The sequence below is a fragment of the Gigantopelta aegis genome, chromosome 6 (genome assembly GCF_016097555.1).
Source record: "Gigantopelta aegis isolate Gae_Host chromosome 6, Gae_host_genome, whole genome shotgun sequence".
NCBI lineage: Eukaryota > Metazoa > Mollusca > Gastropoda > Neomphalida > Peltospiridae > Gigantopelta > Gigantopelta aegis.
The window spans coordinates 34,623,246-34,639,210 of NC_054704.1; the positions used below are offsets into that span (position 1 = coordinate 34,623,246).

At 37.8% G+C, this 15,965-nt stretch overlaps 1 protein-coding gene across 1 annotated transcript in view; it reads left to right on the plus strand.

Annotated features, from left to right (window-relative positions):
* The window catches only part of LOC121374501 (orexin receptor type 2-like), an 89,890-nt gene extending 74,581 nt beyond the window's left edge, over positions 1–15,309 (plus strand). The window contains exons 4-5 of the mRNA XM_041501602.1: positions 6,310–6,434; positions 14,318–15,309. Of these exons, the coding sequence (XP_041357536.1) occupies positions 6,310–6,434; positions 14,318–14,463 (271 nt within the window). The 3' untranslated portion in view covers positions 14,464–15,309. The remainder of the gene's footprint in view (positions 1–6,309; positions 6,435–14,317) is intronic.
* The last annotated feature ends 656 nt before the right edge of the window (positions 15,310–15,965 follow it).

Consider the following 15,965-nt stretch of genomic DNA (forward strand, 5'->3'; position numbering starts at 1 on the left):
ACTGGAACGAGCTGCGGATCGACACAGTGTGCGTGTGTGTGTGTGTGTGTGGGTGGGTGGGGGTGGGGGTGGGGGGTAGGATACCAGAGGTTAGGGTTTTTTGGGGCCATAGGGCGTAAATGGTTTGGCCGTAGGTTTCTGTGTAGGATCTGACCTCCCCTCGCCCCCGGCCTCTATTGGGTCACACAAATATCATTGGTAATTTCTACATTTCAAAATTTATTAAACAACTTTTCTGTGGGCATGGGCCAACCTTCTTATCCTCCCTCCTAACCTCATGGGGTATACATTATTTTGTTATAATTATAAATTTATAATATATTTAGTTCACCCCATCAAAAATTGCGTGAAACTATTTTATTTTAATTAGTTATAGATTATTTTTTTGATTTAAGGACGCAGTCAAAATTTATTAACCTCCACTTTCCATTCATTTTTATTTATTTATTTGATTTAATTTATTTATTTATTTATTTATTTATTATTATTATTATTTTTTTTTATTTATTTTTTTATTATTTTTTTTTTTTGTGGGGGGGGGGGTCTTAATTTTTTTTAAAATCCAAATTGTCCCTTTAGTTAGGTGATTCCTGTCCCGAGTCAGACCTCCGATCTTATCGGAAGCCGGACTCGGGATAGGCGTGTTCGAAACCATAGAGGTATATGGACACGTTAAATACCTAGTCAAGTCAAGTCAAACATAACAGGGTGTCTGGTACTTTGAGTGATTTTGATACACCCCCCCCCCCCCCCCCGGTGGTATTTCAAGTTTTACTGTTTCTTCACAAGGAGTACGTCGTCGATATGCAGCTGTTTGATAAGCATGGAAACTATTCTTGCCATCAAGAGTTTCTGGGTTAACATCGGTTGTGATTTGCAAAACGTATATAACTAGGCAAGTTAGTTGTGGTGAAGTATCCGGGAATGATAACATCACCCCTATGATGATACTGTGAAACAAGATCATTAGCAATCGCAGTATCTGCTGGTAAGACAGCTTCATAACTAACCAAATTTCCAGCTGCATGAAGTGGACTGCAAGACCAATACCTAGATGCTTTGGTGTTACATGTTTGCTATGTGATGCAAGACATATAACATCCTGGGCTGTACTAAGGATTTTGTAATGCTGCAATATAATAAAAGAAGTTTCAGCATTCAATTCTATAAAAATGTAGGGTCTTATATTTGCTTGGTTGGATTGGATGTAATTGTTTTTGGAAAAACAATCATTGTTACGGCGGCCATCTTGGAATTCAACATGATGCATTACTCAAAACTCTTCAAAAATATCAAATGTGGAATCCTAGCCATCATAAATGTCGGTGTAGACACCAAAAGTTTGCTTATCGGATGACTGGAAGCGGATATATTGAGGGAAGTAAGTGTTTGAAGCAGCCATTTTGGAATCCAAGATGGCTACCAAAGTTGGAAAAGTCAGCCTGGAGACAGGCCTACTGAAACTCTATGGGACCCTAGAAATGATATTTGCCAGTTTCCAGCTTCTAACAAAAAATTTTAGGGTCACTCTGATTAATGCACTTTCTGGATTCTGCCTCCTGACTATTATAAACATGTATGAGTGTTTGTCTAGTTTGTAGATAAGTCGTACCTTTTATATGAGCACCAGTCCAGTATGTAGATAACAAGTCGTGCCTTACAACTACTTATGAACATATATGAGTGTTTGTTTAGTGTGTATAGTGTGTAACTAAGTCGTACCTTACAACTACCTACCCATTTGTCTGAGCATTAGTCCTATACGTACATAACAAGCGTACCTTACTATCAGAGTTTAACTTTGGATGATGAAAAACACAATCTGAATGTTCTATCAATTTAGATTTGTACTTCTTGCAATAACTGACCCCTCAAGTTACTGATGTCTCCCGATGCCTATGTTCTTGTCAGAATATGAATAAAAGGTGTTATTTGGCACTCGTCTGGAATGTCGGCTGATGAATATAAAATTTACCCAGCTTCTTGTTAGCCTCTGTATTATTATCGTTGTCACACTTCGCAGTCTCAAGGCTGCGCCTGTGACCGAGTAACAAAGACGTTCCTCATTGTAAGAGCGGTCGAACAGTTGTTTTTTGTCACTTGTGATTTCTGCTTCATCTCTGAGTTTTTGTGTGTGTGTGTGTGTGTGTGTGTGTGTGTGTGTGTGTGTGTGTGTGTGTTTATAAGGTTGACTCACCATATTATAACATATAGTAATGAGAAATACAAATACGACTTTAGATGTGACAAACGGGCATGTTACCGCTGTTAATCAAAGTAAAGTTTGTTTTATTTAACGACGCCATTAGAGCACATTGATTTTTTATCTTATCATCGGCTATTGGACGTCAAACATATGGTCATTCTGACACTGGTTTTTTTTAGAGGAAACCCGCTGTCGCCACATAGGCTACTCTTTTACGACAGACAGCAAGGGATCTTTTATTTGCGCTTCCCGCAGACAGGATAGCACAAACCATGGCCTTTGTTGAACCAGTTATGGATCACTGGTCGGTGGAAGTGGTTTACACCTACCCATTGAGCCTTGCGGAGCACTCACTCAGGGTTTGGAGTCGGTATCTGGATTAAAAATTCCATGCCTCGACTGGGATCCGAACCCAGTACCTACCAGCCTGTAGACCGATGGCCTAACCACCACGCCACCGAGACCGGTCCGCTGTTAATCAGTTATTAATGCATGATATTTGCGATTGTACGAATTGTTCCACTGGATCTTACAGTTATTCGTGGTAAATAATTATTTCATTTGATCCAACAATTCAGTACATATCTGGTGTTTATATCGTGTTTATATATTTATATCAGGTAGCTTCCTCCAAAACAACACTCCCCCCCCAACCCCCCCCCAAAAAAAAAAAAAAAAAAAAAAAAGAAGAAGAAGAAGAACAAAAATAACGACAACAACAATAAACTGTACCCCTCTAAGGACACTTTACTGATTAATAACTTATACATTATTTACACCGGGATAATACTATTTTGCATCTGATATACAGATCGAATGCCTATTAAATAGTCATGGAATCAAACTTGACTGTCAAAAGATGTAATGCCAGAAATTTAATTCAAATTTTATTCCATATTTTTCTAGAAAATTCACTAATATTCGTTTTGCTTCCCCATCCTTTTCCAATAGATTTCAACGACAAAACTGTAATACGTGATCAAGGCCATATATGTGCACAATGCAAAGTCGAAAGGGCATTTGGCAAAATAGTGGTTGATTCCATGAATCTATCGCTAATGCCTCGTCTATAGGACAGCTACTTCAAAGACGATCCTTTAATGGAGATTACATCCTTCTTGCACCGCCACAAACAGGACTGCCACAACCAGACCAGTTGACTAAATTAAACCTAGGACCGGACAGAGCTCATTAGAATAGGTGCATTTGTGATGACATGCACTCATGAATCTATGTCGTAACAACGATGATATCAGGTGTGTGCGAAATATGAGCATATCCTGCTCCACCGGTGGCACACGTCAGGAGTACTGCCACCACAGCTGTCAAGTTCGTCACTTCATCTAAAACAATGAAAAAAACCATTTGCAAGAGTTTCACCAAAGAGATGAATATGTATGCAAAAGTTTAAAATATGGAAATAGCACCAGCCATCATTTTGGTCAGTGATGTATCATATTTAGTAGATATAACCTCCAACTGTTTACCCTAAAACGTTTCAAATGACCCCCAGGATTCCTTAGACATCATACCCCTGATGGAACAGCTTCCGTGCCAGAATGATATGGCGTTGTTTGAAATCTTCATACAATGAGCATGCTCTAACATATCTTAGAATTTTCTGATATGTAAACACCAAACACTGGAGCAGGTATATTGCTCGACATAAAGGGACACTTGCATATTGGAAAGGTGAAGTCATTCCTTTTGTCATACAGCTTATTTTGGATACCAGTGTCGCTTTAAATCTATATATATATATATATAGATCAAGGTAGAGAACTGATTTAATACCTTCAGATGTTTCTTTTATTTCTACCTCTTGTGGTTAAATCAATGGAAGGCAATCAATAACCCTGGTATTATTGATATATATATAAAATCGTCAATTTCGCGGAACGTTTCAAAATGTTTTAGCCTGATTCCTTTGTTTTGATTTAACCAGTTCTAATTCATATGCATACATAAACATCGGCGATTAGTGGAGCACAGTTCGCGCCCTTTGGGGTTCCAACTTCCTGCCTATATGGTCTATAAAACAAGCTTCAGTGTTCTCTTTGTCACTCACTGAACATCTATTTGACAACAATATTGGTATTAATCTGTAGTATGAGAGATTTGCCAGTGCAAATACATATAAGTCGAAACATACTCTGACAGGCAATCAACATTTGACAGGTGGCATTTGACTAACAGGTGACATCTTTTTGCAGTCATTATTTGTAAGGCATTTAGCCTGCTTATTTGAAATGTTTACAATAAATATGTAATGCCCATAAGGTATCAGGTGCAAAATATTATTATCCTGGTTTAAATACTTTCAAAGTTATTAACCAATTTTTGGGGGCCAACTAACATATTCTTACTTACTTTACTTACCTACCTACTTATAAGTATTTGACATGTCTATATTGAATTAATGTTAAACGCACGCTGTTCTAAGGAAACAGTCCAGCAGTCTGGGATGCCTCTCTAGGACACTAACATAATCAGCGTAACACAACATTTATACATCATGAAAAATGCACTTAAAGGTTTGTATCTTCCAGCATTTATTATGAAGAGTTATAACTGTAAAATGCAGGAAATGTTTCAAAATAAGACGTGACATTACAAGAACTGGCTGGTATTTTGATGCATGAACATTTTGTGTTTCGCGTAGGCAATCCTGCCGGTGACGGATAATTAATTATTACTGTACATAGTCCTGCTACCTTTATTCTGTGTTGGGAAACTATTTTTTATAGTAATCAAAAGGCACCGTGTCCGGAGACCGAGTCGCGCTTATGTAATGGTTTGTCACCGTTTAGTCTATATAATAAAGACTATAAAAAGTGGTTGAGACAAACATATATGTTTTTATTAGAAATGTTAATATAAATATTGTTTTTAAACAGATACTCTGCGTTGGGTTTTTTAATAGATACTCTATGTTGATTTTTTTTTATATAGATATTCTGTGTTGTCGTTTTTAACAAATAATCCATGTCGTTTATACTAGATATTACGTCTTATTGTTTTTAACATATATTCTGTGTTGTTGTTTTATCAGATATTCTGGCGTGCTGTTTTCTCTAACATATATTCTAACTTGTTTTTAACATATATTCTGTGTTGTTGTTTTTAACATATATTCTGTGTTGTTGTTTTTAACATATATTCTGGGTTGTTGTTTTTAACAGATATTCTGGGTTGTTGTTTCTAACAGATATTCTGTGTTGTTGTTTTTAACATATCCTGGGTTATTGTTTTTAACAGATATTCTGGGTTGTTGTTTTTAACATATATTCTGGGTTGTTGTTTATAACATATATTCTGGGTTGTTGTTTTTAACAGATATTCTGGGTTGTTGTTTTTAACAGATATACTGTGTTGTTGTTTTTAACAGATCTTCTGTGTTGTTGTTTATAACACATCTTCTGTGTTGTTGTTTTAACAGATACTATGTGTTGTTTTTGACAGATATTCTGTTTTAACAGATATTTTAAAAGATATTCTGAGTTGTTTTTGACAGCTATTCTGTGTTGTTTTTGACAGATATTCCGTGTTGTTGTTGTTTTTAACAGATATTCTGTGTTGTTGTTTTTGACAGATATTCCGTGTTGTTGTTTTTGACAGCTATTCTGTGTTGTTTTTGACAGATATTCCGTGTTGATGTTTTTAACAGATATTCTGTGTTATTGTTTTTGACAGATATTCCGTGTTGTTGTTTTTGACAGCTATTCGGTGTTGATGTTGACAGATATTCCGTGTTGTTGTTTTTAACAGATATTCTGTGTTATTGTTTTTAACAGATATTCTGTGTTGCTTTTGACAGATATTCTGTATTGTTTTAACATATATTTTGTGTTGTTTTCACAGATATTCTGTGTTGTTTTAACATATATCCTGTGTTGTTTTTGACAGATATTCTGTGTTTTTTGACAGATATTCTGTGTTTTTGACAGATATTCTGTGTTGTTTTTAACAGATATTCTGTGTTTTTTGACAGATATTCTGTGTTTTTGACAGATATTCTGTGTTGTTTTTAACACATATTCTGTGTTGTTTTTAACAGATATTCTGTGTTGTTTTTAACACATATTCTGTGTTGTTTTTAACAGATATTCTGGCTTGCTTAAAGAGGAGGATGAGAACCACCCACTGCTTCCTGTGAGTTTCCTCTTCTCTCATTGGCTGTGCTACTTCAACAACGCCATCAATCCTGTCATATATAATTTTATGAGTGGTAAGTTATCATATCTATTTCATCATCCATATCATTTAAGATAAACTGTTTTGTAGTTGTAAGTATTAACGAAACGAAGTCAGAACTATATACCCGGGCTTTGCCCCCCTCCCCGCCCTCTCCTGGGGTGGGACCTAGCTCAATCAGTAGAGCGCTCATATGAGCTGGTTGCGTCGTAGGATCGAACCATTCTCTGATTGGTTTCTTCCCGTCCCAACAAGTGTCCCACGACTGGCACATCAAAGGTCATGACATGTGCTGTCATGTCTGTGGGAAAGTGCGTATAAAAGATTTCTTGTTGCTGATGAAAAATATAGAGGGTTTCCTCTGAAGACTACGAGTCAAAATTATCAAATGCTTCACATCCAATAGCCAATGGTGAATAAATCAGATTGCTCTAGTGGTGTCGTTAAACAAAAGAAACTTTAACTTTTACTCTCGGTTAATACCATGCCCAGGGGACTTTACTTCGTCCTAGATCTCGGGTACCAAACAAGCGACAAACCCAGAAATGTCTGCGCCTTAGTTAGGTAACCTACGATAAAAGTGTCTTACTTTTCTTACTATTTCGTCTCTTAAACTACACTCGCCACTCCACTGGACAGTTATTAATTTATAATAATGTCTGAGTGCATAAGGTTTTAATAATTCTGTCAACATCACCCGATGGGAGATGTTAACTGTGAAGGCTGATGATGGTGGGGGTAATATCATGGTGATAAAATCCGGGTGGATGCGGTAATTTCTCATTGTACAGACATTTTAAGAGCAGTTTCATTAGCCAAGGGCGCATTCAGAGGGAGTGGGTGGGGGAAGGGGTCATGCACCAAACTGAGCGCAGCTCTACCAACAATGATGTATGTACCAAATATTGACATCATGGCAGCTCTGTTTTACTTGCACCTAATTCCAAGAAATTTCATAGATTTCTCTGATATGATATACAGCTAGCTTAGTGAAATTGGCAACAGCGATGTATTACAGGCTTTTTTCACATGATGCATGCTGAAGTCATCCAAACAAGTTCACTTCCAATATGTACGAATGCATAGCTAAACAAAGAAAGAGGAAAAACACACAATAAAAAACACCCACTAGTAAAAAATATATATATTTACTGACGAACAGTTTTGTGCACTGGATTATAACGAATGCATTGCGAGAGAGGACGTAATGAAAACAAAGCCAATATGCTAATCAAATACGACGTTTTGAACATTAAAAACGCAAGATTGTCCATATAAATTAATTTACTTAAATTAGCTCAGTTCGTTGTCGTTTTGTGAAAAAAACCCACAAAAGATATAATTGCTTTTGATGTATTTGTTTCCCGTAACGTTCTAACATGAGCTGATTATTAAGTCGCGCGGTCTCACCACAATCAAAGCAAAGGTAGCCATTAGTTTACTGGCCTTTTTTGTTTGCTGTTTTACTCAATTCATCTGTCTCATACGGTCTTATATAGTTATGTTTTCATTCGACTTGTCAATCGTGAATTTTATCCGATAAAAACAAAAAACAAATCGGGAAGGCAATAAATCTTAAGCCTACCGCACACGAGAGCTATCAGCTGTGCAAAAAAAATCACAAATAACCTTTTGTTCAGCTGATGGATCTTGTGTGTGCTAGGCTTTAAGACATCTTCAGAATAAAAGTATGAATGAATCTAGGTATGTATGTATGTATGTATGTATGTATGTATGTATGTATGTGTAAATTAATATATATATGTATGCATGTATGTATGTTTGCATGTATGTTTGCATGCATGTATGTATGTATGTATGTATGTATGTATGTATGTATGTATGGATGAATGAATGAATGAATAAATAAATGAATGGATGAATCAATAAATGAATCAAGGATTATTGAATGAATGAATGAAGTATGTATGTATGTATGTATGAATGAATGAATGAATGAATACATGTTTCACGGTGCGCCAGAACAAATCAAAATCGACTATAAGACAAGACAAAGAGTTAGTTGCCAAAACAAGTTGTACCATGGAGCTATGGTGAAATATATTCCAACAACTAAACCAGGATCCAAGTACACAATTAAATCTCAATGATAACGGTGTGTCTAGGGAGGGGGAGGGGAAGACACTGCGATTTTCACTAATGTTTCCTTTAATACATATTCAGTAGTTTCCTGTTCGTATGCATAGAAGGAAACAAACCCAAATACCATATTACGTATATAATTGTCAATCGTCAAAAATGTCCCAAGTTATTTCTGACTTGAAGCAAAAATTATATAAATCTAATAAATCTATGGCGTCTAAAAGATACGGCGGCGGTTTTCTTGCACGACATAATATTATACAAATAGTCATTAACAACTGACGCCAACGCTTTGCTCCGCGAATTAGACTAAACGCTGTCACATAGGTCGATGTCGGTGACGCTAACAGGCCTAAGTTCAGTCATCCGTTTTTGTGTTTTGGGTTGTTGTTTTTTCGCTGATGTTTGCAAGTGTTTTGACTGGTTCTCGAAGTGGACATTCGGTTTAACGTGAAGTGCATAACTCAGTCTAGCGGACGTTTTGTTTTTTTCTGCTCGGTCTAGCAGAACTCAGCCCAGTTTCCCTCATCCCATTGACATTCAAGATCTCTTATAGGTCAAGATGTTTACATATTGAACAAGCACTAAGTAAATTAGAGTGTTCACGCCTTCTTTAGTTTACTGTCTGGTGTCTCGAACTTGGTCCCAAGGGTTATTTCATTTCAACTTATGTTCGTGCTTATATCCAACTAAGGTTCAAGCACGCTATCCTGGGCACACACCTCAGCTATCTGGGCTGTTTGTCCAGGACAGTGGGTTATTTGTTAATTGTTAGTGGTTAATGAGAGAGAAGAGGGTGCAGTGGTCTTACACCTACCCATTGAGTCGTAAAAACTCGCTCTGGGTGGGAGCCGGTACCGGGCTGAGAACCCTGTACCTACCAGCCTTATATCCGATGGCTTAACCACGACGCCATCGAGGCCGGTCCCCAACGGTTATGTAGCTCCGCGAGAGCTCTAATGTAGTTAATAATACATGCTTTTAGAAGATATCAGAAAATAGATTTCGCGATATTTCTTTTATTATTGAATGACCTTCACAGAAGCTCCTTTTAGTTCGTGACGGAACACAGCCCAGTGGTAAAGAACTCGCTTGATACGTGGTCGGTTTGGGATCGATCCCTGTTGGTAGGCCCATTTGGGTTATTTCTCGTTCCAGCCATTGCACCACGACTGGTATATCAAAGGCCGTGGTGTGTGTTATTCTGTCTGTCGGATGGTGCATATTAAAGATCCCTTGCTACCAATTGGAAAAAATGTTTGACATCCAATAGCCGATGATTAATAAATCAATGTGCTCTAGTGGTGTCGTTAAACAAAAATAGTTTTACCTTTTAGTTATTTCTGGTGATGAACGGGAGTGTATTAGAATACTGTGGCGCTATATTGGAAAACGTCTTCTTATAAACATTAATTTACTTAAATTCCAGCTAGACTCAACTTAATTTCTTTCCAGTGTCCACGAGTAAATTTTTTTCATATTTTATAGCAAACATACAATCATCTTAGTTTGTGTGTTATTATTTCACGTAATTTTAAAGAATTTTCAAACATTTTAGTAAAGGTCTGACTCGTTGAATTATACCACACTTGTACTTCATATAAGTCGCACTTGAACTTGAAATTCTTTTACATGCCTATATCCACCAGGGTTCAGGAATGTCTCCCTTAGGTCCTACTTCTGGCATGGTCAGCGGTTTGACTCATGGAAGATATGTCGAACTACGAATACCTGTGGGTTTTTTTAGTACTGGGGCATCTGTGGCCACTATTGTCCACACGTCTTTGTTTGGATTCAAAGTGGCCTTCGGTTTGTGACGGCTACCAGTGTATTATTTTGAGGACTAGGCTCATGCCATAAAAGGGCAACCACTAATCAGTTGCATTGAACACGAAATATAATATGTACTTATTATGTACTATTCTATAGTCTATATCCTGTATGTGCATCGGCAACAGCAAGTATAATATGACAATGAACAAGTTGTGTTCGTTCTTTAAGTGCTGCGATACTCCGCAAAACTGGTAACCGAACAAAGGTTTGTTAGTTTGTTTTGTTTATCGACGCCACTAGAGCACAACGATTAATCAACCATCGGCTATTGGATGTCAAACATTTGTTAATTCTGGCACATAGTCACCAAAGGAAACCCGCTACATTTTTCCTAATACAGCAAGGGATCTTTTATATGCATCTTCCAACAGGTAATAAAACACATAGGTAGAACCCACCCAAGAATCGGTCGATTTAATTTTCATATCGGCACCGACTTTTATTTTTACAATTAATTTACTCATGTCATTGCGTTTATGTTTGTAAGAGAGAATATGTATATGCGAGACGCCAAAAGAATTTGACTTCGTGACTAAACGACCACTCTTAGTAAAATGCTTTTTCCTTCTTCACCGAAATTGCCTGTGTTATTTTGGGAGCACCAGATTAGTGCGTTCGCTTTGCGTTAATCAGTGGTTGAATTCTCCACAATTATTGAGGACGATTAGTGGCTTAAAAGGCATATTGCTTAAAAGGGTCAAACGAAACATGGTTTACCGCGTGTGTGTGTGTGTGTGTGTGTGTGTGTGTGTGTGCGCGCGTGTTTGTGTGTGACAGTGTGTGTGTGTGTGTGTGTGTGTGTGTGTAGTATTAGTAGCAGGAGTTGCAGTAGTAGTAGTAGTAGTAGTAGTAGTAGTAGTAGTAGTAGTAGTAGTAGTAGTAGTATAAAGACAACATAAGTAACTCCATAGCATAGGAAGTCTGTAATGTGTGTTTCTTGTTACGTGTACATGTTGCATTGCTTAGTGCATACGTACTTTTCAGGCATTGATTTATTCTGCTAGATTTAATTTTTTCGTTACATGTCAAATGCTATTTCGCGAATTGCTTGTAACAAAACAAATTCCTTGAAAAACATATGATATTTGATGTTTAATGCAACTAAGGAACCCGAGGATCCTTTGTGGTGGAGCTAATTTTGAAAGTGCACAATGTAATTGCATTGTGTGGGATCTTTAACGAAAGGGAATTCTACAGAGATAGCTATTCCACTTTGTATGATTGTTTTCTGTTTAATGCCGCTTGGAAACGTGCACGGGGAATCGTCACGAATCTGTAGGACAGATTTCACTGGTGATCATCGATCAAAGGGAACAGTTGCACATCCAACACAAATACGAAGATGTGTCCCTTTTTGTCTGTTTGGAATAGGAATAGGAAATGTTTTATTTAACGACGCACTCAACACATTTTATTTACGGTTACATGGCGTCGGACATATGGTTAAGGACCACAGATATTGAGGGAGGAAACCTGCTGTCGCCATTTCATGGGCTACTCTTTTTCGATTAGCAGCAAGGGATCTTTTATATGCACCATCCCATAGACAGAATGACACATACCACGGCCTTTGATATACCAGTCGTGGTGCACTGGCTGGAGCGAGAAATAGCCCAATGGGCCCACTGATGGGGATCGATTGTCTGTTTGGATATAACTTTTTATTAGTGTGTCGTGATTTCTTTTAAAAAGTAAAAAGTTTGTTGTTAATGACACATTGATTTATTAATCATCGGCTGTTGGATGTTAAACGTTTGGTAATTTTGGCACGCGGTATTAGAGGAAACCCGCTAAATGTTCTATGAACAGTAAGGGATCTTTTACATGCACTTTTCCATAGAGAGCACAGCACGTACCATGGCCTATGATATACCAGTCGTTGGACACTGGTTGGGACGGGTAAGAAAACACTGTCGTCAATATTTTGTACTACTACACAACTTATTGTGTGTTAACTACGGGCACATTGGGGATATTTCGTGTTCCAGCCAGTGCACCACAACTGGTATATCAAAGGAATGTGCTATCCCGTCAACATTGCATAATCATCCAATAACTGGTTATTAATAAACCAGTATGCTCTAGTGGTGTCGTTAAACAAAACATTTTTCATTGGAGAAGTGCGATACTAATGAAACTCTCTCTCTCTCTCTCTCTCTCTCTCTCTCTCTCTCTCTCTCTCTCTCTGTGTGTGTGTGTGTGTGTGTGTGTGTGTGTGTGTCTGTGTGTGTGTGTCACACAGACACACACACAGACACACAGACACACATTCTCTGTGTGTGTATCTGTATCTCTGTCTCTGACTCTCTCTCTCTCTCTCTCTCTCTCTCTCTCTCTCTCTCTCTCTCTCTCTCTCTCTCTCTTTGTGTCTCTGTGTGTGTGTGTGTGTGTGTGTGTGACACACACACAGACACACAGACACACATTCTCTGTGTGTGTATCTGTATCTCTGTCTCTGACTCTCTCTCTCTCTCTCTCTCTCTCTCTCTCTCTCTCTCTCTCTCTCTCTCTCTCTCTCTCTCTCTCTCTCTCTCTCTCTCTCTCTCTCTCTCGCATGAACAATAACAGAATAAGGAAATATTTGGCAGAGACGTAAACGAAAACGAATGCTTTATTCCTTGCCCTGTGACGTGACATAGGTCCAGACGTATCGAGTTTCACGAACAGCGACATGAATAATTTACGTCATGTCGTTAACATTGAAGCTCCTCGGTAGGTCAAGTTGTTTACTTATGGAACAAGCACCGAGTAAATTAAAGTGTTCCTGTCCTTCATCAAATTACCGTCTGACGTCTCGCATTCTCTCCCAACAGGCTTCGATACATCGGTGACCACCAATCCAATTATCTACCTAGTTATGAGGTATTATCGCAGAATGAAGTGACAAATACATGTTAGATTTAATTTCGAGATGTCGATGAAATAACCGCATAACCACTTCACAACTTTATAACATTACCGAAATCGGCACTTGTCTGGGCTTCTAAAGTGTCGTCAATCCAATTAGCTACTTTTACAGGAAGTAGCCAAAACGACTTCGAGGTCCACTTTGCTATTTATGATATTCTGTGTCCCCTTATTTCAAGACGGAAATGTACCCTAGTGTTTGTACCTGCTCAGTAAAAATAAAGACAAATGTCTAACTTCAACACCTTCTTGTGACACCCCCCCCCCCCCCCCCATTAGAAATTATTCCCCCTCCATTCTTCAGATATTATCCTTCTTGCCTGGACGTTCCAATGGTCTGTATTGAAGCTTAAAGTATTAACTTTATAAAATTCGTTTAAGGTTATCGCTATTTCGAACTGGTCATGCAAATGTCTAAAATGTACATTTTGGTGCATGAAACAAATATACTGATATTAGGTTTGCCCATAGGAAGCACCAAGACAACAGGAATACTGCCATATTATTGAACCGCAAAGAACCCAGTCGCCTATTTTCCGAATCATTCCACGGATTGCTGACAGTCGGCAAACTATAGGGTCTATATTTTCTTTTAATATAGCCGGTTTTCGTAAATATTTACTTGTTTGGTAACTCATAAACGGATTATCTCTGAAGCAATGTCTATTTGAATTTGTTGATGAAAGAAAACCTACTAGCGAACATGAAAAAAATAAGATCAACGCTAAGTTTCATTAATTCGTTTCAACTTAGTGTCGTCCTTATTAAGGTTCAAGCACCCCAGCTATCTGGGATGTCTGTCAAGGACAGTGGGTTAATGGTTAGTTGCTAATGGCTAGTGATAGAGAAGTCGGTGTAAAGGTCTTACACCTACCCATTGAGTCGATAAAACTCGCTCTGGGTGGTATTGAGTACAGTGCTGCGAACCCAGTACCTACCAGTCCGATGGCTTAATCACTACACCACTAAGGCCGGTACTAAGTTTATACCAAGCATATTAATATATTGTTATTGTCCTGCATATATATATATATGTATTACTTTCTTTTCTTTTTTTTCTTTCTTCTTTTTCAGTGAAATTCCGAGATGAGTTTCGTAGCGTGTTTTCTTGTTCGTCTCCACCTCAAGGTCGACTTTACCCATCAGGTACGTGGACTCGCAACAAATTCAACGACGCCAGGAGCGAGAACTCGAGATTCGTCAAGTCATCTGATCTATAGTAGCTTCATGGAACTAGATATCGTACCTACCTTTTGTCGGAATCTTGTTACCTTTGATCTTGAACATTGCTATTCGCAATCTCGGGTCAGACGGCTCGTAATAATGACGCTTAATCATGATGATGGTGATAAGCAAGAAAACAAAAGGCAAGAAATTTCTGCAACTCACGTGGTTGGCAAGCATTATCGCCGTAATACATGTGGAAGTTTTATGTTTATCGGTATATAACGTGTAAGGATGATTTGACCTATATTCCAGTAATATTTAATTACTGTCAAATCCAGTTTCCCAGATACTTATCTTTTATTTTTCACATAAAATTCATTTTTATCTACTAAAAATTCCTGGAAGTTCAGAAACACGTTGACTTTGTCAAAACTGGTAATGTAAGCAAGAAGTGGTAAGCAGTGTGTAATTTAAGGGTGAAAAGCTGCAGGTCTAATACCCAAAATATTGATTAATATATAATTTACAAAAAAACAAACTCCTTCTGTTTCTGTGCATATAACTGAAAATGTATTAAAACCGTGAATATATATTTTTAAAATGTTCAGTGTTAAGCGCCATGTGGCTTGAAAGTGATTGGAACAATGTTTGGCTCGCAGACAGTGATGGGCACAGGACGTTTATAAAGTGGGGTGGTTGAAAGTAAGGTTTTAGAAATATTGAACACCAATTGAATTCTGAGCGCTGTAGACGTGCACGAACTGTATGTTTCAGGAAGTTCAGAGACCAAGACAAGAGGCTATACAGCAACTACGTTTCTGGTACCGGTTGTGACATAAAAATATCGAATCCTTGTAAAACAAATCAGTGGTAGAAGGAGGGCAGGGTGATTCCCCCCCCCCCCCCCCCCCCCCCGGACTACCGCGCTTCAAAATACTGTGTTGTCCAATCCAGACTCGGGTCAAATCAAATGAGACAGAAACATTACTGTGGATTGTAAAAAATCATGAGAAGAATTTTCACCAAAATATGAAAGCTTTTCATATCATTTATAGTTATCGTATAAACGTAAGTAAGGTGTTGCACATCAGGCTGACAACATGACAGAGGATCCTGAAATGTTCTGCTATTTGTGCTACCACAGGAATAAAACACAGCCAGTGTCCTGCGTTTTATTGGGTCGTTGCTTTTTGTTTTAAGTTATTTGAATAACATATGTGTGCAGAGATGTTGCGAAAACTATTGTAATTGTTAAAGTGTTGTATATGTAAATAAAATATGAATGAGAACATGTTTTTTGGATGTATTTACTGTAAGCTCAACTTGCAAGTCAACGCCACGGATATAGGATCACCAACATTACATGTACATTCAATCATAAACCCAGTAATATGCCTTTTTTAAATTAGTCTTTGTCTGGAACTCGAAATATTCCATTTTATTGCACTCTTTTTCATGCTCAAGATTTATACCACTCGATCGCTATGCAGTCTCGTGGTATAATATTTTACGCCCTATAACTCGTGCAATAAAAAAAACATAGCAAAACAACTAG